This window comes from Curcuma longa, chromosome 4 (genome assembly GCF_044706935.1).
Source record: "Curcuma longa cultivar G26 ecotype Majalengka, Jawa Barat chromosome 4, ITB_CL_G26_1.1, whole genome shotgun sequence".
In the NCBI taxonomy this organism is placed as follows: domain Eukaryota; kingdom Viridiplantae; phylum Streptophyta; class Magnoliopsida; order Zingiberales; family Zingiberaceae; genus Curcuma; species Curcuma longa.
In genome coordinates, this window is record NC_133864.1 from 13,295,946 (window position 1) to 13,321,189 (window position 25,244).

Below are 25,244 nucleotides of genomic sequence, written 5' to 3' on the forward strand. Positions count from 1 at the left end.
TTGAATATTTTTTATTTTTTAATAGGTCCGTAGATTGATCCGCCTAACCCATGATCTACTTTGAGTTGGGTTAAATTGGAGATTTTTTAACTTGTCAAGTTAGTGGATTGGTCTGTTCCGCTCCGTTATATGATGAGTTCGTTATGAATTGATTCTGTCCTATCATGAATTGACCCGTTTGATAAGCTCTATTATTGATAACTCCGAAATATAACGATGCCGTGTGATCATGGAATGTTGCGCGGCACCAGTGTGATGGCAACGTAGCACCAAATGAGCAAACGATGAAATTTGTTATTTTGATCCATCTTGTTATTGACCCGTTTGATAAGCTTTAATAACTCCCTCCGAAATATAACGATCCCATGAAATGGGAGTGTGATGGCAACGTGGCACCAATGAGATAAACGATGAAATTTATTTTTTTTTTTTATCGTTAAATAGTTGGAAAAATCCTGCAATTTTTGTGGGACCCAACGCAGCTCGTCTCTACCGCGTCCGAGCTAAACATTTGATCGTACGGTCAGGACGCACCGATCGGTAAGACTTTGAGATTCGCGACGCCGTCGAGCAGAAGGCGATGCGATGGTTTTTCAGTTCAAGTTCAACCACCGTAATGGGAATCCAGTGGAGATTGTGCGTTGACAACTTTGACTTAAAAACATTATTTGACTTTCCACGTCGAGAGGAATACTTGTAGATATCATCAGTTTACTAAGCGGTGGCGTCACGGAACGTTACGAGGCTTTGTGTATGTACACTGTTGTAATACGAGTTGGTCGTCCATGGGGAGTGGATCGGCCGGGAACGGGCACGGCTCCGCCGCCGCACCCTCATCCGTAAGCGGAGCGCAAGCCGGCGGAGTCACGCCGCTGGAGACCCCTTCCACGTCGGCGCAGTACCACGGCATCTTGCTCGGCTTCGCCAGCGCCACCGTCACGTTGGAGATGCAAATCCCCCTGAACGGCGCGTTCGGGATCCCCTCCAGCCTCGCCGCGGTCGTCACGTTGCGCGCCACCACCTCGCTGTAGCTGATGCCGTGGACGGCCGGGATCGCGTTCGGGTCGAACTTGTCGTCCGGGTGGGACTTGTAGTTGCCGGTCATCCAGAAGACCCACTTCATGCCGTCCAGGTTCATCCTCCGCACGTACACGTCCCTGACGTAGGCTCCTCTGCCCACCGCCGTCTTGATCCGGACGCCGGACTCGGAGCCGAAGGCGGTGATGTCCTCCGCCCTCACGTCTTGGATCCCTCCCGACATCTCGCTGCCGAGGGCGATGACGGCGCTGGTGGGCGAGATGCAGGTGAGCCGCCGAACGACGATGTGCTGGCTCGGCATCCCGTACGCAATCCCGTACTCGTCCCACCCGCTTTTGATGGCAACGCAGTCGTCGCCGGAGACGATGTAGCAGTCCTCGATGCGCACATTGGAACAGGAATCTGCAGCAACATCAGCAGCTCATCATTCTATAATTTGGATTCACGGTCAAATTCACATTACTAAATAGTATACCAGGGTTGATTCCATCCGTGTTCGGAGAATGAACTGGTGCAAGGATTGTGATCCCCGAAACCACAATATTGCTGTGCAAATCAATAAAAAAACTCGAAAATAAAATAAAAATAATCAATTCAAATTAATTAAGCCAATAAGGTAGATAAACAACCTGCTATAAACAGGGTGGATGTTCCATGCGGGAGAATTGAGCAACGTAAGGTTGGATATGAGGATCTGGTTGGAGTGCATTAGTTCAATGAGATAGCCTCTTGTGTACTTCAACTTGTTGCTGTGAAATTTTGACCACCAGAAGTCGCCTTGCCCATCGATCGTTCCATTGTTTCCTGCAATGTGCAAACAATCAATATTTGAGTGTGATGAACACCAGCAAATCAATTTGTTGCCGAAAATTGCATGCCTGTGATGATCACATCAGTGAGATTTGATCCGCCAATGAGACTGCTGTATCTTCCGCCGGGACCGTCCCTTCCTCTACCGTAAGACGGCAATGGATCGACGATTGGCCATTCGCTCATCTCCTGTTGCAGTGTGTCAGGAATTGAGGAAACAGGAATGATCAGAATAATAATGGGCGGCGAGAATTAATACCTGAGTGGCGAGGATCACGGCGTCGCGGTGGAGGAAGAGCGTGAAGGAGCTGGTGAGGTTAAATGGCCCAGTGAGCCACCGCCCGGCGGGGACGAAGAGCATCCCTCCGCCGTCGGAGGCGAACTGGCCGAGGTGCGACACCGCGGCCCGGAACGCCGCGGTGTTCGAGGTGGCGCCGTCGCCCACCCCGCCGAAGTCCGTCAGTGACGCCGTGTGCGCCCGGCAAGCGGGGGCGGAGTACTGGAACGTCGTCTGCGCCTCTCCGGCGCCCGCGCCGGCAAACTGGCTCTTTCTTCTTGTGCACTCCGCCGGTCCGATGAACGTGGCCATCAGAAGCAACCATATCGACAGAATCAGCTGGCAGCGAGAAGCAATCAAACATTGTTACCGTGATTTATGTTCTAATTCTAAATGCGGGTGATCTTTGAGAACTGTACCAGTGGGAGTGAGATGCTTCTGCTGCTTCTCTGCAACTCCATTTGCTTTTGCTGAGGGGACGCCATTGTCGACAGCTACGTTTATAGAGGCCTCTGTTCGAAGAACGATCGATGAGGAATAAAATGAAAACTTTTTCTATTAATAATGTTGTTGATTAGGGAAAAAAAGGACCTGCAAAATCAGCGATGTCGTCCCGTGAAGACTTGTCTCGTCTGCATTCGCGCCCGTGTCCCTCGTCGCCGATCACGGGTCGTTGGTAATTGGCCTAGGAGACAAGCCCGTCACGTGAATGAAACAAGCAACGCAACTGCAGGCGGAATAACCGCGACGCAGCAGCAGAGAGTCGTTCATTCTCAACTACCACAAGCAATCAGTACTCAATCGACAGTTGACTCTTCTGTTCATTATAATGCATTGTGTTTTTATATATAGACGATGTATTTGTAGATTAATAGTATAATGAAGAACAGTGATGATTATATTATGGGTAATTAAGTCTTTTTTGTAATTAACGCGTTTGGTCGAAGTGGTGTGTATTTGAAACGTGAACGACTCATTTTTCAGTGTCCTTTAATGTTAGATTTTATACTTGTCGATGATATCTCTTGGAAAGTAAATAGTTTACAATAAAGAAAGAGGAAGAAGACATTTCTTCTCCTTTAAGTCAGACGATAGTATTGAAATGTGGATGGAAATAAGAAAGGGATGGAAAGGTAAAGTTGGGTTATATTGAACCATAATACATTTATTTGACTATCAAGTGTGTAATAGACACATTAATTATCAGTCAACATTAATAGTGGATTTATAACTGCTCAAATAGAAATGATTGACTATTGATTCTAGCCAAACAGGTAAAAGCAATAAATAACATTTATTTGACTATCAAGTGTGTAATAGACACATTAATTATCAGTCAACATTAATAGTGGATTTATAACTGCTCAAATAGAAATGATTGACTATTGATTATAGCCCCATATAGTCGGTCCCACGACCATCTGTGAGGAGGTAAATCGATAAACTGCAGTTGATCACAGCGCAGGAGGATATTGCTTGGCTTCGTCAGGATTCAAACTCTTGCCCTCTTCTACAACTCTACTGCGTCGTAACCAATTAAGCTATGCTTCAGAAGCAATACAGGAGTCTCAACTACTATATAAGGAGGTCATGATTAAAGACAACAAAGAGAGACATAATGAGACACACAAATACGCTGAGTAGGAAGTCCATCTACTTTTGTCCTAAAAATTTTTTTATCTATGTCGTGCATTTCACTTGGCAATTCTTTTTGTGATAGCGCTTGGATGTTAACTCGGTTCACACAAACAACTATGATTAACTATCTATGTGGTTGTGTCATTGTATCCAAAAAAAATAAGCGTTTAACGTGATATCAAAGCATTGTTGGAGAGGATGAATTTATTTTAAAGGAAACACGTCACATGCAGGCTTCGCCATCTCAATTCCCTACTCAAACTTAGTAATCGGGCACCTAGGCTCAGGAATAGTATGATCAAGCGGGTCAACCCATAGCGGACGCAGGCCAACCCATCGTATAATGGGCTATAAAATCTCCAATCTAACTCAACTCAAAATAGGTTGCGAGTTAGGCGGGTTAACTCACATGCCTACTAAAAAAATTATATATATATAAGGTAGGCAGGCCAATCCATTTTAAAATAGGTTGATAAAATACCAACTCAACTAACTTAAATTGTTTGATGGGGCGGATCAACCCAATAACACATAACCTAAATTGACGGGGGCTCTATTAAGAAGCATGTAGGTCTCTCGAACTTGGATTACTTTCCCGAGTAATCGATCTCAATTCTTGACTTGTGAACTCTGCTCTTGACATTCTATGCTCAAAAAGTGGCAATCCACTCGGATTCAACCGACTTGACAGTTGATATAGTCAGGCGACACAACTCGTTTGGATGATACTTGGCTTCCCACTTAGGCTCGGTGAGCACTCGGGTCATTCGGACCTCATGATATTTGGGAGTACTCGACATCCCACTCAAGAGCACTTGATATTTGTTTAGCGACATCCCACTCGCTACATGATTGGCTCGATCGAGAATGACAACTTAGATCATCTAATTAAAAAAAGTCTCAATTTGATAATTTGAGATTATCAATTTAAATTATCTATCACAATAGATAAGTCTGAATTTATTATTTTAATAAATTTGAAATTCAAATATTTATTTTCCGATATCTTCGACAAATATATCATAAAAAAGTGATTAACTATCTTAAAAGGTAGACCACTAGTATTGAATCTACGAAAACACGACATGGTAGTTGATCTTCCAGTATAATACGTTTTTCTTTCAGACTAAAATACGTCAATACACTACTGACTACCGCATATGCCTTCGTGTTATATACAATGTGGAGGTGAACAAATTAACATGGTTTTCTATTGTTAAACAACACAAAGTCTATTTAGATTATAAACTTGTCCCATCACATACTCTTTTCAGTTCTCATTGATTCTCTCTCTCTCTCTCTCTCTCTCTCTCTCTCACACACACACACACACTATATATTAATTATGCGTACGCGATCATCAGAGATTACCTATGTTTCAGTCAGCAATTTGCACGAGTCTAATCTGTGCCTTTTTGCCCTGCTTCTTGGGGACAGTCACCTCCAGCACTCCGTTCTCCAACTTCGCCTTCATCTCGTCGGTATCGGCGTCTTGGGGCAACTTTACGCTGCTGAAAATTTTACCGTGGTGACGCTCCACGCGGTGCCACTTATCGCCCTTCTCCTCGCTCACCTTCGCTCTCTGCCCACTTACCTTGAGGATCTTCTCCTCTTCCACCTCGACGCTCACCTCCTCCTTCTTCACCCCGGGGATATCCGCCATGAACACGTGGTGGTCCGGAGTCTCCTTCCAATCCATGCTCGACGCGGAGAATGCGGGAAGAGTCAGGGCAGTGGCAGATAAAGAGAAGCCTTCGTAGCCATCCTGCCAGATGTCAAGCGGCGACGGCTCCTGTCGAACAGGAGCGGCCACTTTGTTAGACTTGCGACCAAAGAAGCCGGGAATGATCGACATCTCTTATGGACGATAAATAATCCTACTTGCTTGCCGATCTATTTATAGAGGTATGGAAGTTTTGAAGCCGTCCTCATGGCGATCGGAGCAATAATTGTGCAGTAAAGGAATCTGATAAAATGGCTAGTTAGCTTTGGATTGAAGCTTCGAATATTTATGCTCCAAAGATGGAGAACTATATTCTCCATTATCAAGTCAATGCAACTTTTAGTAGAAGCTAAGAATATTTTGGTTCCCGGGGCAATGGTGTCGTACTATGACATCTAAGTTGTTACTCAGGCATCTATGATTCGATCACCAGCTACGGCGTATTTTAAGAATTTTTCTTCAAATAAAGAGCGCAATCAAAGGATGCTAGGCGTTTGGGCTGGCCGCTGCGTGCACTTCCCGATTTACCCTGATAGTCGGTGGAAAACTTCGTGGGACCGGATCGGTCATCCCAGATATAGTTAATAGGATTAACTGAGATTTATTATTTTTTTAAAAATATTTTATAGTTGTCATCACAGTGGGATGGAAATAGAGTTTGATGAAAAATTAGAATTTAAATTTTAAATAGAACGAATATTTTAAAGATCTACTTTTTAAATGGGTATAAATTATACTTTAAATTTAAATATTAGATAAATTAGGAAAAATAGTACTACTACCTTTAAAATTATTAGAGCTAAATTGGGCATCTAAATTAATTATAAAATAAAATTATCATGGAAGTGAATTTATAACTCAATTGGTATACTTAAGTCGTATGTTAAAATAACATTTAGCTTGTAAATCAAAAATTAAGAAATATTAGTGAGGTGTTCTCTAATTCATAAATTTAAAGTATAAATATAATTTTACATATCTAGAAGTAAAGATCATTTTCAATGAAATTTGAATTTTTTTTTTCTTATAAATTTGTAGTCCAATACCCGGACTTAGGCCTTGTATGATGAAGACCATGCCGCCATATTGGACTAGATATTGACTTACACAAGCTTACACAAATTTAATCTCGCAATTTGACGAAAAATATAGAATAAATACATAGTTTGCAAACTAAACTAGTTAAAATTATAGTTAAATTTATCCTAATAATAATAATCGAGAGATGATTTTGTTGAGAAATTGGTATATGCGTGGGATCGATCATATGAGACCGCTGAGATACGAAGAAGAGAGATGATTTGTTGAGAAATTGGTATATGCGGACTTTTTGAAATTATATGTGTATAAATAATATCAAAGCATGCCAGGCACGTGATTAGGTTTACGTGTTCAATTTCTTAGAGCAACACCGTCGTTTCCAATAAAATCCCCCGTCAAATCGACGAATGACGATCACGCTGTCCAACGGCCGTTTTACGCTGAGCCCTTCTCCCTTCGCTCGCTGCATTATCCAAATCTTCGCCGCTTTCTCATCGTCGGAAGCTGCGAGGCCTGAGATCACATCGCGGCGGTGAGGACGGGAACCCTATCCGGGAGAAACCGATCGTGAGAGCACCCTCAAAGGGTTCTAGGATCTCAACTAGGGATCGAGGCAACTGGAGGCATGTGGAAAAATACCTCTCTTATTTATTTGTTTGTCTGAAAAGTAAAATGCAGCACCTCCTCGTTCGATTGGATGTTTTCGGTTTGGTTTTGTTAGCGTAATGATTTGCGTGAAAATCTTTCCCCATTGAATTCTATATTTATGTCTGAATGAAAGTTGTCATGTGAGTTGGAGTCACATGTGATGCTTCACCTTTGTTCTTTCTCAGGATTGTTGTTTTTTTTTTCCAGTTGAAAAAAGTTAAACATCTTGAGGATCTTCACACTTGGGCATACTTTTGGGACATGCAAAGTGTATTCTGCTCCTCAGTTCTTGTGTTTGCACTTCAACCGATCTTCACTTATGGGATCAAATTTTGAGGGAGGGCCTTTTGATAATATTGCCTCCCGAGAAGAAGAAGATACTTTCGCTTTTGTTGATGATAGTGTCGTTAAGAGCGGGGAATATGATATGCCTAAGAAATCACTTATAACACTATCTGATTCGCTAAGTTCTGATTCAGGACAAGATTCTTCTACTGAAAATGCTGAAATTAAACAAACAATCAGAGCATCAGTTGTGCATGATTCATCTGTTGAAAATGCTGAACATAAACAAGCAATTAAAGCATCAATAGTGCATGATGCATCTGGGAATGTAGTCTTAAATCCAGAGGCTATTTTAGATGCAGTTGAAGATAGTAATTTTCCTTCAAGATCAAACTTGCTCTGCTGGTTGTTGTCTTTTTTCCTTAGACGCCAGTAAAACATCAGATTTGCTTGACAGGAGAACATGCTCTCTTGCTGATGAGCAGCACAGAAGAAACTGTAACATGGAAAATAATTCTTGCAGTACTGGATGTCAAGATTCCAATAATGCAAATCATGGTCATCCTGAGGAATTAAAGAAGACAAGTCATGCGATGCCACTTTGATTTAACAGACAATTATCACGCAAAAAATGATGAGAAGAATATTCATAAAGAGGCTATTGATGACTGTAATAATAGTGGACCTGAAGAGGGTGAGACTAACTGTAAAGGAAATACAACAATTTTGATGAAGAGTAGTACCACATATTGTTCCAAAGATGCTAACCCGTGTCACAATACCGATGGCATACAAGACCCAATTTCAAGTAGTAATATGTCTTTGAAATTCCAATTTTCTTGTTCAGGTTCACAGAACAAAGATTCTTCTCAGTGTGCTATGGATGATGGAAATTCTCCAATAATGGTCAAATTATTTTTTGGTAATGATGATGGGAAAAAGGATATTTCAGATGGCGAAGCCAGCAATCAAGATAGTGTAAAGAGTCAGCCTCAGTTGGTTTCATCAGAAGGCATTGATGAATGTTTGGGAACTGAAAATGGCGGCAATGGATTCAAGCGACAAGAGGAAGTAAAGTCAAGTGGTAGTAATGAACAATCTGATACGCCTAAATCAAAGCATCAGATGTCTCAGGGGCATTTACAGCCTGATGTTGAAGGTGAAGATTCAGAAGAAGAAGATGTAAGTTCATTTCTGTTTCTTTTCAAGAACTTCTTTTATTAAGGCATGTTTGTGAATCATGAAAAAATTATTATGTTTAATATTGTGCATGACTATAAACAAAGTGCAATAATGCTTTAGGGTTCCACCAATAACGGGAATATGTGGGTATAAAACTGTCGATTGATCTATGATTTTATCTTGATCAATTTGCTTAGTATTTTACCTAACTTTCCATATAGGGTAACCTGTAAGTGTGATGTTTGTTGAAAAAAGGATTTCTGCTGGTACTTATTTTGATTAGGGTACCAAAGGATCACAGGCTTCTTTTATTTATTTTGTGCGTATATTTTTAATCTAGTAACCAGGCACGTGGGAAATTGTAATTATATTTATTCTTAAATATGCAAGTGAAAGTAACTTGCTGATGGTGGATTACAAACTTAATTCTCCATGTCCTTGAATTTGCCATTTGTACCTCCTAGATAGACAATTTTTTCCCCTTTTGAGCATTCACACATGATATCTGACCATATATTGTGGCATGAAAAAAAGGCTCATGTCAAACATTACTGTTCCCCCATTTTCATGCTCTCCAAATTCCTCAAGTTTTGGCACAACGATTTAAATTTTCTTGACTAATAGTTTAATGATGCTATACTTTTATAGAACTCTTTATGCTATACTATTATGTTTCTGAGTCATGAAAAAGTTATTTTGTTTGGCACCATGCTTGACTATAAACAAAGTGCATTGTCTCAATGCACAAGGATTCCACTAATAATCGGAGTGTGTGGGTATAAAACTTTGATCGAACTATGCTTCTATGTTGATTAAATTTGCTTGGCATTTCACCTAATTTTTCGTACGGGGTAATCTTGTAAGTGTGTGTTTGTTGAAAAGGATATTTTTTTCTCCTCACCCTTTTGTGGATTTATTTTGATTAGCATACCAAAGAAAACACAAATTTCTATCATTTAATTGTAAATGTTGAATATATCTTTAACTTTTAACCAGTTTCATGGGAATTTGCAAGTATATTGATTCTTAGATATGCACCTGAGACAAAAAAAAAAGTAACTGGCTGATGGTGGATCCCAAACTTAATTCATAGACACCCAAGGAATTTATCATTCATACATCTTAGATATATACACTTTACATGCATATATATTTCTTTATATTCTGGCTTCATTTGACATGGAAAAAGGATCATGTCAACCGTCAAGCATTACCTTCCTTCCATTTCCATCTTTTCCAATTTCTAAGTTTTGTCATCAATTTAAATCTTTCTTGAATAATAGGTTAACAATGCTATAACTACATTATATATTACGAAAATTTGAAGTTAGAAATAAGCATCAAGTTCTTGAATGGCGTTCCATTCATTATTTATGTCAAGTAATGCACATATCTATGTAGGGCATGTCGTAGGAACTTAGGGAAAACATCACTTTAGTGTTGATATGTTGTTTCTAGATAACAATGATATATGACTAGATATTTTCATGTCATTTTCAATTGTCATGAATGCATTTAAAGTTGTATTCCGTATTTGAAGTATATTGTTGCTAAATAAGGAATTAATTCATAACTAATAGAGGGTAAGGATGTGGGCTACATGATTTTACCATGATATGCAGGGATGGATCCAGGAAAAAGGAGATGGGCTTGGGCTTTGGGTGTGGAGGGGGTGGGCTAAGTAAAATCTTTTTTTACAAAAAGAACCAATGTGTAATTAATCTAATAGTGAATTTTTTTTTACAATAGGTAATAAAAAAATTCTTTGGTTGGGTTAGAACCCAAGACAGCCCTCGAGAAGATCTCGCTGATGATATGTACCTAGAGCATTTTAAATGTATACTGTTGATTTGTTGCCTATTCACATCAAGTTTTCATCTATACATGTTGATATGTTGCCTATTCTAGAACAAACGTTTGGTTGCTTGTATTGATCTTCAATATGCAAAATTCCTACTAGTACTTGATCACATAGTCTCACATCCAATGTGGTGTGCACACCTTGTACACTAGATTTTCTACTATGACTTAAAATGGTCAAAAAGTTGCATTTGCAATTTGTAATGAATATAAAAATAGCAATCTTGATTATAGAATAAACTAACAATTTTTTCTTTATCAATAATTTTCATTTAATAATTTTAAATGAACTATACAAATTAAGTTAATTTGCAAGCAATTGAGATCAGTATATAATGGCTTATGCAGGTTTAAAGATACCTCACATAACTATAAGACTGTGTTCGATTGGAAGGATGAATGAGACAAAGGATGATACAAGATTTATGGTTTTGCCTGTTCATCTGGATGAATTGGATGAAATGATCAATCCATTCATTCATCCTTCCACCTGTTCAGTTGTAATGATGAGTCAAAGAATAGATAACAAATTTTGAAAAGACGATGATAATAATACCCTCATCTTCATAACTCCTTTCCTCTTTTAACTCCCACTCCTTCCGACCAACCTTTCACATTCATATCTAACAATACAACAACAACCAAGCCTTATCCCACTAAGTGGGGTCGGCTATATGGATCCTTTTACGCCATTGAGTTCTATCTCCTATTATATCATAATTTATATTTAAATAAATTTTATCTTGTTTTATTGTTGCTAACCAAGTCTTTTTTGGTCTACCTCGCCCTCGTTTGATATGCGTATTTGTCATAGTTTCACACCGCCTAACTGGAGCATTTATCGGTCGTCTAAGTACATGTCCGTACCACCTTAAACGTGTCTCACGGAGTTTTTCCTTAATAGATGCAACTCCAACTTTCTCTCTAATGCTCTCATTTCTTATTCTGTCCATCTTCGTATGTCCACACATCCATCTTAACATCCTCATCTCCGTAACTCTCATCTTTTGCTCATGTGCTCGAGTTATAACCCAACATTCAGCGCCATATAACATGGAAGGTCGAACTGCCGTTTTATAGAACTTTCCTTTAAGTTTTAGAGGCACTTTACGATCACATAAAACACCTGATGCTCTCCTCCACTTCAACCATCATGTTTGTATTCTATGTAAGACATCTCTCTCAATCCCTCCATCGGCTTGCAAAAATGATCCCAAATATTTAAAACTCTCAGTTCCAGACAGCTCATCATCTCCTATTTTAATACTTGTCTCATTTCGTTCAATATTGCTAAACTTAAATTCCATATTTCTGTCTTTACTCTACTAAGTCTAAAACCTTTCTCTTCTAGTGTTTCTCGCCAAGATTCTAATTTAGCATTTACTCCCTCACGTGTCTCATCTACCAATACAATATCATCTGCAAACAACATGCACCATGGTACGGTATTTTGAATGTGTCCAGTAAGTTCATCCATGATTAGTGTAAAAAGATAAGGACTTAGAGCTGACCCTTGATGTAACCCTATCTTTATTGGAAATGCTTCAGTTAATCCGCCTGAAGTCTTCACTCTAGTCGTTACTTCCTCATACATATTTTTAATTAGGTCAATATATACTACGCTAACACCCCTCTTTTCTAGAATTCTCCATATAATTTCCCTTGGGACTCTATCATAAACTTTTTCTAAATCAACAAATATCATATGTAGATCTTGCTTTGCCCCCGATACTTTTCAATTAGTTGCCTGAGAAGATGTATAGCTTCTATTGTCGACCTACCAGGCATAAACCCAAATTGATTTTCGGTGACCATAGTCTCTTTCCTTAATCGTTTTTCTATTACTCTTTCCCAAAGTTTCATGGTATGACTCATTAATTTAATGCCCCTATAATTTGCACATTCATATCTAACAATTTATACATATAATTCAACAAGTAATTATAATTCATCATTTGTAGTTGGATAGTTTTGTAATTATAAAATGGGGTCCTAAGGCCAGGATTGAAAATGATATTAACAAAGTCTGTTATCTGTTAAAACCACTCTGCGACAATTCTGTTTACTTGGATAGCTTTGTGGTTGTATCTTATTTCCATATCTATTATTTTGCAGGTAAAGGTATGTCTTATATGTGGAGATGAAGGTCAGGAAGAGTGGCTTGCTATCTGTAGTAGGTGCAGTGATGGAGCTGAGCATACGTAAGTTCCTGGCGTCTGAGTTTTTCTTGGAGACACTTTTCATATAGATGTTATGTTTAATGGAGATTTTACTTTTAATCAGTTACTGCATGAAAATAATGTCGGCTAAAGTTCCTGAAGGTGAGTGGTTATGTGAAGAATGCCAATTGAAGGAGACTGCAGATAAAGTAACAGGAAAATCTGAAGCACAAATTAGTAGAATAGAATCACCACCTCCTGAGGAAAATAATCAGAACAATGAATTTAGTATGGAAAATAAGGCGATTGATCCAGAAATCAGAAGAGATAATGAAGAACTAGCTAATTTACTTCCGTCTAAAAGGAAGAGAGAGGCTATGGAGGTTGATTCTGTTTCACCTTTTGTGGATTTATTTTGATTAGCATACCAAAGAAAACACAAATTTCTATCATTTAATTGTTAATGTTGAATATATCTTTAACTTTTAACCAGTTTCATGGGAATTTGCAAGTATATTGATTCTTAGATATGCACCTGAGACAAAAAAAAAACCTTGCTGATGATGGATCCCACACTTAATTCATAGACACCCAAGGAATTTATCATTCATACGTCATAGATATATACACTTTACATGCATACATTGGTCTTTATATTCTGCTTCATTTGACATGGAAAAAGGATCATGTCCAGCATTACCCTCCCTCCATTTCCATCTTTTCCATATTTCTAAGTTTTGCCATCAATTTAAATCTTTCTTTAATAATAGGTTAACAATGCTATAACTACGTCATTGTATATTATGAAAATTTGAAGTTTGAAATAAGCATCAAGCTCTTGAATGGCCATCCATTCATGATATATGTCAAGTAATGTGCATATCAATGTAGGGCACATCGTTGGAACTTAGAGAAAAATTCACTTTAGTGTTGATCTGTTGTTTCTAGATAACAATGATATATGACTAGATCCTTTCATGTCATTTTTAATTGTCATGAATGCATTTAAAGTTGTATTCCGTATCTGAAGTATATTGTTGTTAAATAAGGAAATAATTCATAACTAACAGAGGGTAAGGATGTTGACTACATAATTTTACCATGATATGCAGGGACAGATCAAGGAAAAAGGAGGTGGGCTAGGTTTTGGGTGTGGAAGGGGGTGGGCTATGTAAAAAACTTTTTTACAAAAAGATCCAATGTGTAATAAATCTAATAGTGAAAACTTTTTAACAATAGGTAATAAAAAAAATTCTTTGGGTTGGGTTAGAGCCCACACAACCCTTAAGAAGATCTTCCTAATGATATGCACCTAGAGCATTTTAACTGTATACTGTTGATTTGTTGCCTATTCACATCAAGTTTTCATCTATACATGTTGATATGCTGCCTATTCTAGAACAAATGTTTTGTTGCTTGTATTGATCTTCAATATGCAAAATTCGTATTAGTACTTGATCACATAGTCTCACATCCAATGTCGTGTGCACACCTTGTACTCAAGACTTTTTTACTTTGACTTGAAAAATGGTCACAAAGTTGCATTTGCAACTTGTAAAATATGAATATAAAAATAGCAATCTTGATTATAGAAGAAAATAACAATTTTTTCTTTATCAATAATTTTCATTTAATAATTTTAAATGAACTATAAAAACTAAGATAATTTGCAAGAAATCGAGATCAGTATATAATGGCATGTGCAGGTTTAAAGAAACCTCACGTAACTATAAGACTGTGTTCGATTGGAAGGATGAATGAGACAAAGGATGATACGAAATTTATGGTTTTGCCTGTTCATTTGGATGAACTGGATGAAATGATCAATCCATTCATTCATCCTTTCACCTGTTCAGTTGTAATGATGAGTCAAAGAATAGATAACAAATTTTGAAAAGACAATGATAATAATACCCTCATCTTCATAACTCCTTTCCTCTTTTAACTCCCACTCCATCCAACCAACCTTTCACATTCATATCTAACAATTTATACATATAATTCAACAAGTAATTATAATTCATCATAAGTAATTATAATTCATCATTTGTAGTTGGATAGTTTTGTAATTATAAAATGGGGTCCTAAGGCCAAGATTGAAAATGATAATAACAAAGTCTGCTATCTGTTAAAACCACACTTCCCCAATTCTGTTCACTTGGATAGTTTTGTAGTTGTATCTTATTTCCATATCTATTATTTTGCAGGTAAAAGTATGTGTTATATGTGGAGATGAAGGTCAGGAAGAGTGGCTTGCTATCTGTAGTAGGTGCAGTGATGGAGCTGAGCATACGTAAGTTCCTGGCATCTGAGTTTTTCTTGGAGACGCTTTTCATATAGATGTTTTGTTTAATGGAGATTTTACTTTTAATCAGTTACTGCATGAGAATAATGCCGGCTAAAGTTCCTGAAGGTGAGTGGTTATGTGAAGAATGCCAATTGAAGGAGACTGCAGATAAAGTAACAGGAAAATCTGAAGCACAAATTAGTAGAATAGAATCACCACCTCCTGAGGAAAATAATCAGAACAATGAATTTAGTATGGAAAATAAGGCGATTGATCCAGACATCAGAAGAGATAATGAAGAACTAGCTAATTTACTTCCGTCTAAAAGGAAGAGAGAGGCTATGGAGGTTGATTCTGTTTCACCTTTTGTGGATTTATTTTGATTAGCATACCAAAGAAAACACAAATTTCTATCATCTAATTGTAAATGTTGAATATATCTTTAATTTTTAACCAGTTTCATGTGAATTTGCAAGTATATTGATTCTTAGATATGCACCTGAGACAAAAAAATAACTTGCTGATGGTGGATCCCAAACTTAATTCATAGACACCCAAGGAATTTATCATTCTTACGTCTATGATATATACACTTTACATGCATATATATTTCTTTATATTCTGGCTTCATTTGACATGGAAAAAGGATTATGTCAACTGTCAAGCATTAGCCTCCCTCCATTTCCTTCTTTTACAAATTTCTAAGTTTAGTCATCAATTTAAATCTTTCTTGAATAATAGTTTAACAATGCTATAACCACATTATATATCATGAAGTTTTGAAGTTAGAAATAAGCATCAAGGTCTTGAATGGCGATTCATTCATTATTTATGTCAAGTAATGCACGTATCTATGTAGGGCACGCTGTAGGAACTTAGGGAAAACATCACTTTAGTGTTAATGTGTTTTTTCTATATAACAATGATTTATGACTAGACACTTTCATGTCATTTTCAATTGTCATGAATGCATTTAAAGTTGTATTCTGTATCTGAATTATATTGTTGCTAAATAAGGAATTAATTCATAACTAATAGAAGGTAAGGATGTGGACTACATGATTTTACTATGATAAGGAATTAATTCATAACTAATAGAGGGTAAGAATGTTGGCTACATGATTTTACTAGGATATGCAGGGACGGATCAAGGAAAAAGGAGATGGGCTGGGCGTTGGGTGTGGAAGGGGTGGGCTAAGTAAAAACCTTTTTTACAAAAAGAACCAATGTGTAATTAATCTAATAGTGAAAATTTGTTACAGAAGGTATTAAAAAAATTTTCTTTGGATTGGGTTAGAGCCCAGGACAGCCCTTAAGAAGATCTCCCTGATGATATGTACCTAGAGCATTTTAACTGTATACTATTTATTTGTTGCCTATTCACATCTAGTTTTCATCTATACATGTTGATATGTTGCCTATTCTAGAACAAATGTTTGGTTGCTTGTATTGATCTTCAATATGCAAAATTCCTACTAGTACTGGATCACACATATCCAATGTGGTGTGCACACCTTGTACTCAAGACTTTTCTACTATGACTTGAAATGGTCACAAAATTGCATTTGCAACTTGTAAAATATGAATATAAAAATAGCAATCTTGATTATAGATGAAAATAATAATTTTTTTCTTTATCAATAATTTTCATTTAATAATTTTAAATGAACATTACTAAGATAATTTGCAAGCAATCGAGATCAGTATATAATGGCTTGTGCAGGTTTAAAGATACCTCACGTAACTATAAGACTGTGTTCGATGGAAGGATGAATGAGACAAAGAATAATATGAGATTTATGGTTTCGCCTGTTCATCTGGATGAACTGGTTGAAATGATCAATCCATTCATTCATCCTTTCACCTGTTCGGTTGTAATGATGAGTCAAAGAATAGATAACAAATTTTGAAAAGACAATGGTAATTATACCCTCATCTTCATAACTCCTTTTCTCTTTTAACTCCCACTCCTTCCGACCAACCTTTCACATTCATATCTAACAATTTATAAATATAATTCAACAAGTAATTATAATTCATCATTTGTAGTTGGATAGTTTTGTAATTATAAAATGGGGTCCTAAGACCAAGATTGAAAATGATATTAACAAAGTCTGTCATCCATTAAAACCACAATGCCCCAATTCTGTTTACTTGGATAGCTTTGTGGTTGTATCTTATTTCCATATCTATTATTTTGCAGGTAAAATTATGTGTTATATGTGGAGATGAAGGTCAGGAAGAGTGGCTTGCTACCTGTAGTAGGTGCAGTGATGGAGCTGAGCATACGTAAGTTCCTGGCGTCTGAGTTTTTCTTGAAGACACTTTTCATATAGATGTTATGTTTAATGGAGATTTTACTTTTAATCAGTTACTGCATGAAAATAATGTCGGCTAAAGTTCCTGAAGGTGAGTGGTTATGTGAAGAATGCCAATTGAAGGAGACTGCAGATAAAGTAACAGGAAAATCTGAAGCACAAATTAGTAGAATAGAATCACCACCTCCTGAGGAAAATAATCAGAACAATGAATTTGGTATGGAAAATAAAGCAATTGATCCAGACATCAGAAGAGATAATGAAGAACTAGCTAATTTACTTCCGTCTAAAAGGAAGAGAGAGGCTATGGAGGTTGATTCTGTTTCTAAGGAGAAAGTCAATGAAGTAGATGGTGCCTCTACTGGTACGAATGCTCCCAGCAAACCTTCCCAGTTCTCACATGAAAATTGCAAAAAAGCTGCTAGTGATATATTTCCCACTACATGTGAGAAGTTGGAAGGTATATCCCATCGAGATTCTGATGCACAATCTTTTAATCCTGAGTCGTCTAAGATACAAACACCTTCTGAACAAATGCATGGTAATTTTGATTTTCTGTATGAAACATTTCTAATACACTTTCTTTTGCATGCTTATAATTTCCTTTTCTGGATTGTTGCTTTTAGGGACTCTATCAAAATCAATTTCATTTAACAATTCAAAGGTTCCGAAAGTAAAACAGTTGCTGAATAATGTTCCTTGGAAGCAAAATCTTGCTAAGGAATCTAATTTAACCAACAAAAGAAGCAAAGGACCTTGCCAAGGAATCACAAAATCTGCATCATTCAGAACTGAGAGTTGTGTTGAAACATTAAGCAAAGCTCATGCACTTAGCATGCCACACCCTGAGAATTCTAGTGGTGTCAAACAAGTGATAGGTGGGACCATGCTAGGGAAGAGAAATTCTTCTGTTTATCAATTTGCCAGTCCAGCATTATCTGCCAAGTCCAATTTGAAGATTCAAAGCTGTGATGCCGAATTAAAACGGATTTCTGATTCAAGCAATCTAGCTGGCAGCAAAGGATCAAATGATGCAACTGGTATAGGTGAGTAAAAGCTTCTGCTATGCCTTCTTTGTCTATGTTAGATTTCTGTCTATAACTGATTCTTCTAGGGCTCCATTTAGCTAATGAAGGGAAGAAGCAGCCATCAGCAAATCTATCACGAACTTCTGGAGGTACATCTGTAGTTAGATTCTATAAGAATGAAGAACAAAAGCCTTTTCTACCTCCTCCCAAGGTAATTATTCATGGAATTTATTCTTCCTTTCTTAAACAATGAAGCAGTTGAACTTAATCACAACTCTTTATCTCAGTTTGCAATGCTTAGGCATAGGGATGATAAAGCCAAAGACCAAACCTTTATAAACTCTAAGCAGGCAGCTTCAGTTCCCAACCAATGCCACAAGTGTAATGAAATAGGTCATCCAACACAGTTCTGCCCAGTTGACAAACATCACATGACCGCTATGACACCTTCCTCTGACCGAAGTTTGAGGGTTATGGATAACAGAAGTATTAAGCAGAAAAATGCATTTGAGATCTTGAGTTGGAAATTGGGAACAAAGAGAAAATCACCTGAACAGTTTGAGGAAGTTTCTTTGGCTCATGCTGATGTGAATTCTGAAGAAACAACTAAAACTTTTGCCGCAGTTCGTAGAAATATGCCTTCTGTTGAAAGTACAATGGATGTTCAAGATTTTAGGAAAGAAGCAATTACCATTCAAAGGAAACTAAATGACAATAAGAAATCTGTGGGTGTTCCTGGAAGTGAGACAGATCTTGATTTTGCAAATGACCTAGCTGCGATGCCTGTCATACAAAACTTGTCTGATCAAGCTTCCATTGAGATTGATCTAATGAGAACTTCAGTAATTCCAGAGATCAATTATATCTGGCAGTATGGCATACTCTTAGTAGAGTTTTATGAATTTTTAAAATCATTATTCTTACTGTTGATACAAATTTGTGTATACGGTTTAATTTTGATTGTTATACCTTATTATGTACAGGGGTGCTTTTGAGGTGTTGACGAGTACCAGGTCTCTGACAGTTTTGGATGGTTTCCAGGCTCACTTGTCGTCTTATGTCTCCCCTATCGCACTTGAAGTGGCAGGACAATTACCTTGCAAAGTTCAACTGGAGGAAGTACCACGTCTAAGCTCATGGCCTCTGCAGTTTTGTGAGAACAACCCTAAAGAAGATAACATTGCTATCTTTTTCTTTGCTAAAAATATTGACAGGTTTTTGCATACATTTCAAGTTGCAATTGTATGTTAAGGCTGAGACAGTATTTGATGTTGCCATATGCTTCATTTTGTACAGTTATGAAAATTACTATTGGAAGCTGATGGATAACATACTTAAGAACGATCTAGCTCTCATAGGTGTCGTTGGCTCTGTGGAACTTCTTATATTCCCTTCAAATTTATTACCAGAGAACTCCCAACGTAAGATCAAAGATTCAACTTAATCTACATGACAGAACGTGGGTTATGATTCCTGCCTGCAATTTCATAAATAATCTTCTGACTTGGGAGTTGTTCTCTGATGCTCCAGGTTGGAACAATTTGTTTTATCTTTGGGGTCTTTTTAGAGGAAGACAGGAAAATAGCTTGGGAGATCTGCCGGGTCTGAATGAAAGGTCTCCTGTTAATAGTTTGAACATGCAATCAGCAAGCAAAGATTTATCTATGCAAACTGGTACTGAAGTTTGTAGCGCCGTTGAAATATCTGATGACACACGTCCCAAAGTGACAAGGTCTGATAAATTGCTAAAGGCAAATTCATCCAAATATAGTTCCTGCATTGATCTTCAGGCTATTCTGATATCAGGAAATGAGAATGAGGAGCAGCCTGTTGTCGAGGATATCTTGCGCAAGAATGTTCCTGATGATGAAGAACAAACTAAACAAATTTCATGCTCTCATCGTGCAGCCTGCTCATTTAGAAGCATGAGCCATGACACTTCTGTCTGTGTTCTTCGTCCAGAATCAAAATTTCAGATAGATATTGAACAAATGCCCTCAGAAATGGAAAAAGATATCCATAGCTCGGTGAGTTCTTTCTTAGCCATTAAACATCTCCTGGTACCTTTCAATACCATATAACCTAGGACCTTTTTGATGGTTTCAGTCAAGGAATAAGTTGCTGGTTCATTCTGATTTGTCTTTTACTGGACCTAGAGTGCTCAAGGTCTCCCCTAATACATGATACAGGCTGGGAATGATGAGCCTTTTTCTGGTTGATGATTCCTGTCCATCCCTTATGGACTCTTTTACTTTGAACATCATAGATATTTGAGTTATTGACCTAGTATGTATCCTACTGAAGTAAGACAATGTTGTACTAAAATGAATATTAATGGAACTACCTTATTAGCAGTATCCTCTCCATTCCTAATGAAAATGAATGCCATGTTTCATAGTGTTATCTTCCATGTCAAAGCAACTAAGATTGCAACAGATGTATCCAAATTCATTACATTTTTTTTAATGTCCGACTTGCCTTGGGCAAGAATTTGGTTGTTTAGATTGGCTTTGTGCCTCCAAGGAGCCCTTACCCATCCGTAGGATAATGGTCCAAAGCCTCATTCTGGCATACTGAATAGTCTGTTTGAGTGACTCAAATCCTGGTTAATAAGACTGCTAAACTCTCCTAAATTTATGTACTGATCTAATGTGGAGAAAATATACATGACCAGTACATATTGATGGTTTTTTTCCCTAAACAAGTTACCCATAGCTATTTGTATTCTTTTGTTTGTTTTTCATGTCCTACTTATTTTAAATGTAACAAAGGTACAAAAGTTATTGATAGTCAGGCATCCTACAACTTGGGGATGAAATTTACTTGTTTTTATTCTAGTTCTGTTGAATTGCACTACTTATTCTGTGAAATATTTTTAAATTGTTTATAGAAGATTAAATTCAGGAACCATGATACAACTAGATGTCGCTGATCCAAAGTTTGAAAATGTTAATCTAAGTTGGTGGTAAGTCAATTCAAACTAAATGTTCTTTGACAAACCTGTGGAACACATTATAATTACTTATAAGGGACCAATCTAAGTTGACTTGTTGAGCAACAACTGAAGTAGAATATGCTAGTGTTTGCTCAGTGAGCAATAGAGAAAACAGAAAACTAGTGGACTTATTGAACATTGGCGATTTGAGGATGAACTTCGTGTTGTTGATAAAAGATAATTGGTGAAGGTCTTGATGCTAAAACAGGATCAGGTGTCACCCAATTAACTTCATTTTTCTTAGGTAGGCTATCTTCATTAGGTGCTTTAGTGAACACCTAGTGGGAAGTTGGGCGTGCTATTGGTTCCCTAGGCTTAACTTTAAGCCCATGGAAAGTTGAATTCACAGTACATAAGTGACTGCCCAGTCTCTACAAATGTAGCTGACATTTGCAAGAATAAGCTGTATGTCCCAACCATGTATATTGTTCTACAATTTAGCTGTAAGGTAAATTTATTTGTAATACTCATTGTAATATGCACACCGTTTGAATCTTTTTTAATTAATTACAATATCAAGATAAGCATCAGCAGAATAAACTCAGAGATAAGACAGAACCTATATCTCAACAGACATTTTAAAATCTTTAGGAATAAATAATCAATGCTTTTTTCCTTCAAATTCCCTTTTAGTTAAACACTGAATAGTATACCTAGATGAACACCAGACAAGCAGATATAATATAATTTTTAACAGCTGATATAGTGACACTGATATGTCTCCATGGTTTAGAATCTTGACCCCGTGCCGAAGGTTTCGGTTTTGGATCGGAACGATACAGTTTCGGTACTGTATCGTGTCATACCATGCCGTGCCGAGGTTTTGGTCTTGGATCGGAACAATATAATTTCGATACCGTATCGTGCCGCGCTGATATAGTTTTGATTTTTTTAAAATATAAAATATATTAACTAAAAATAAAAATTTAATCTAAAAATTAAAAATACAAAAAATTAAAAAAATATATATATATATATAATGGGATAGTTTTATTTTAATTAAGTCTAATATAATGAGATAGTTTCATTAGGGCTTAATTAAGCCTATTTAAATTATCCCTATTATAGTTAGGAGTTGTTTGAAATTATGAACCTAAGTTATTTAATTAAAAGCTAAGTTCCTTCGCCCGCCACCACTTCCTCTTCCTGTTTTGCGTCGCCAACGATTGTGGGGCTTGTGCGACGTGTCTGCGGCTGGGATCACACGACGTTGTCGCGGGGCCTGTGCGATGCATCCGTGACTGTCGCAGGGCCTGCGCGATGCTACCACAATGGCCATGGGGCCCGACGATGCATCTGCATTGGTCGCGGAGCTCGTGCGACACATCTACTGCAACCATGGGGTTTGCGTGATGCATCTGAGGTCGATGTAGGACTTGTGCAATGTTCCGCGGTGGCCACGAGACCTCTAGTGTGCTGGTGCCTGTCGACGGGCGGAACAATTTTTTGTCCATACCGGGCAATATGGCACGAGATTTAAACCGTGTATGCCTCTTCTGAATTCTTGATTTTGTTTCTCTGCGTATGAGGTGCTTAAGTATTTCCCTTTTGAGATCAGGTGCTTAAGTATTTCTCACCTTTTCATCCCTTGAAACATCATTTTCAACTGGCATGTGGAAACAGGGAAGAGATCTATTTTGAACTCATACAAGTTGAAATTTAAAATTTCAATTCCTATGTTCTGATGCAACAATAATAAGTTATATATTTTTTCAATCAAGAGAATGGCCTAATTACCTTAGTATAAATCCAATGAGATCCTAAATTCCTAAAAAAAATAAAATTCTAGTGATTTTCACACACTCTCCCTTTATCGTGCACTCTGTACATGTTTGCTTGACTATACTTCTGTTGCCTGATTCCATGATCAATCTCCTAGATGGGAAAATAATGTCAGATTAATTTCCTAGATTTAATATTACAAGTAATTTCCTGATTTATTATTGACTAAGCAAGTCTTTTCTATTAATTGGAGAATTGTGATAATACTATGTTTCTAGTATGGCAGACCCAATCAAAGATTTTGGTGACAGACCTCTAGACTGATTTACTGTCTTTAGGTCTTCAAGATACATATGATTGTAGTTGAAGTTATTAATTGGATGGTTTCCAATATGAACCCACGACTGATTCTACAGTTTGAGGCAGCAAATAGGAGCATGCTCCTGCAAATAAATCCTAACTACATAGGAAAGAGTGGTAACAGTTTTGATATGCCTGTCAAATATAGTGGTTTCTTGTTTTCGTGAACGAGGAAAAAGTATTGCTGATATGCCTTTTTCAAGTGTCTTGTAATGAGTTTGCATCTGCTGGTACTTGAATAACCATGGGATTTTATGGATACAAGGAATCAATGATTGTGTATATATATACGAATACCTATTTTTATTTGTTTTTTCTATTCTGTGTCTTCTATAATCTCTATTTCATGATGCTATTTTTGGTTATCTTTAAATGGTTTGATCTTCCTGCTAATAATTACCCAAGGTTATTCATACCTCAATGTATTTTTTGTTAAAAGGACAGACATAAGATGCAGTTTGCGCTGTTTCACTGATGTTCAAATCACCATTGTCAACATTCTTTGAAAAGGAATTGCATGCTAAAGCAACTATGTATCCACTTTTATCATGTCTCTGTTGGTTTGTGTTCTCACAGTTGTTAACATTTCATATGGCAGGACAAATTCACTAGTCATTCAGATTGCAGAAAAGATCCTAAACACCATCTTGTTGATGCTTGCAGTACATTGTGAAGAATCCCCAAATGCAGTTTCATTAAGCTTTGGGCAAGGTCAGCCTGCTCTTTTACTTGACTTGAATTTGGTGATTCATTATAATCACTTCCATCTTACCTTCCCATGTTTTGATCAGGGAATCATAGAACTGACTTAATAGCAGACCATCCTAGCTGGAAATCGAAGCCTAATTTGGAATGTATACATCCCAGCTCGTTGGAAACTGCAACAAGATTTTCCAACCATTTGTTGCAACCCACTGGTGATGCAACGTTGTGTGCAGATGATTCAAGCTGCAAATCTCTGAGTGATGAAAAAAAGCACAAAAGGATGAGGCCTGAAAAGGGTAGGGATAACACTTGCAGATTTTCGAAAGAAACTTCATACACTTGCTTGAAAATACATCTTGTACCGTCTAGCTTAATAGATAATAGTCTGTTGTCTGAGGCAATGTTAGGGAGCTCAAAAAAGAAACAAACTTCTCTGTCAATATAGGACCTACAAGTACAAAGACAGATAACTTAGTATATGTAGTATCATTAGATGATGAAGATATATGTAGTTTCGTAATATGAGTGATCCTTTCGCAGTTTATAAGACGGTCTTTCCCCCCTTCGTCTTCTCCATTCCTCGTCCTCTCGTGCAGTTCCCTGTGTATTCTGTAATCACTCATTTATGGTGGATATAGCTCTTAATAATAATAATTTTAGATAATAAAAAAGGCCTGAAGGCATTAGTTATATAGTACCCAAACAACAATAATATTTGCTAAACCATAAGTACTTGATCCAGATTGGCTTGTCACTTTCTACAAAATGATGGCTCAACGTCTTTTTTTTTTTCTTATTTGCTAGAGTAGAACATCAAGAATGCAAGAGCTTGCCCTCGAAATCCATCACAATTCATCATTCATTGAGATCTCTAATAGATCTCTTAAAATTTTGGGTAAATTGTACATACCTCTTCTAAGAGTTTGAGAGAATTTCCTTCAACTCTTTCAATGGTAAAATCTCTACCTTTTCTTTGGCTTCCCTTTATGAGATTCTTGCTTCATTGAGCTCAGAAGGAATTTCATTGACATCTAATTTAACCTGGCAAATCAAATTAAGTAACAGCAATAAAAAATTAGATGTTCATTAATTATCCTTCATGTGGCAAGGTAAATAAGCCCCTTAGAATCTCTAAAGAAGGTGAGCTAAAGATAGATTGTAAATTGCT

General features: G+C 37.3%; 3 protein-coding genes across 3 annotated transcripts; 1 reads left to right on the forward strand and 2 right to left on the reverse strand.

Annotated features, from left to right (window-relative positions):
- Positions 1–629: 629 nt before the first annotated feature.
- Positions 630–2,630, reverse strand: LOC141826562 (putative polygalacturonase). The gene is made up of 6 exons (XM_074713819.1): positions 2,545–2,630; positions 2,108–2,464; positions 1,917–2,037; positions 1,668–1,842; positions 1,514–1,584; positions 630–1,440 (listed from the first exon to the last, which is right to left on the reverse strand). The coding sequence occupies exons 1-6, from the start codon at positions 2,608–2,610 to the stop codon at positions 728–730; spliced, it is 1,503 nt and encodes a 500-aa protein (XP_074569920.1). The 5' UTR covers positions 2,611–2,630; the 3' UTR covers positions 630–727.
- A 2,418-nt stretch (positions 2,631–5,048) lies between these two features.
- LOC141828140 (17.4 kDa class I heat shock protein-like) lies at positions 5,049–5,618 on the reverse strand. The gene has a single exon (XM_074715510.1). It carries the CDS (start codon positions 5,616–5,618, stop codon positions 5,142–5,144), a length of 477 nt encoding a protein of 158 aa, XP_074571611.1. The 3' UTR covers positions 5,049–5,141.
- A 1,774-nt stretch (positions 5,619–7,392) lies between these two features.
- LOC141828617 (uncharacterized) lies at positions 7,393–24,598 on the forward strand. Its single transcript, XM_074716070.1, is given in 16 exon segments — positions 7,393–7,836; positions 7,838–8,041; positions 8,043–8,642; positions 14,869–14,954; positions 15,037–15,295; positions 17,152–17,237; positions 17,320–17,807; positions 17,893–18,312; positions 18,393–18,505; positions 18,582–19,165; positions 19,278–19,508; positions 19,591–19,715; positions 19,825–20,321; positions 23,970–24,037; positions 24,039–24,082; positions 24,163–24,598. Coding segments are annotated over 16 exon segments (4,506 nt in total). The 5' UTR covers positions 7,393–7,494; the 3' UTR covers positions 24,522–24,598.
- Positions 24,599–25,244: the final 646 nt, after the last annotated feature.

Coding starts and splice junctions, on each gene's coding strand:
- LOC141826562 (XM_074713819.1), bottom strand. CDS start 2,610: ATGGCGTCCCCTCAGCAAAAGCAAATGGAGTTGCAGAGAAGCAGCAGA. Junction 2,465..2,544: donor GAAGCATCTCACTCCCACTG/GTACAGTTCTCA, acceptor TCTCGCTGCCAG/CTGATTCTGTCGATATGGTT. Junction 1,585..1,667: donor ATCCACCCTGTTTATAGCAG/GTTGTTTATCTA, acceptor TGATTTGCACAG/CAATATTGTGGTTTCGGGGA.
- LOC141828140 (XM_074715510.1), bottom strand. CDS start 5,618: ATGTCGATCATTCCCGGCTTCTTTGGTCGCAAGTCTAACAAAGTGGCC.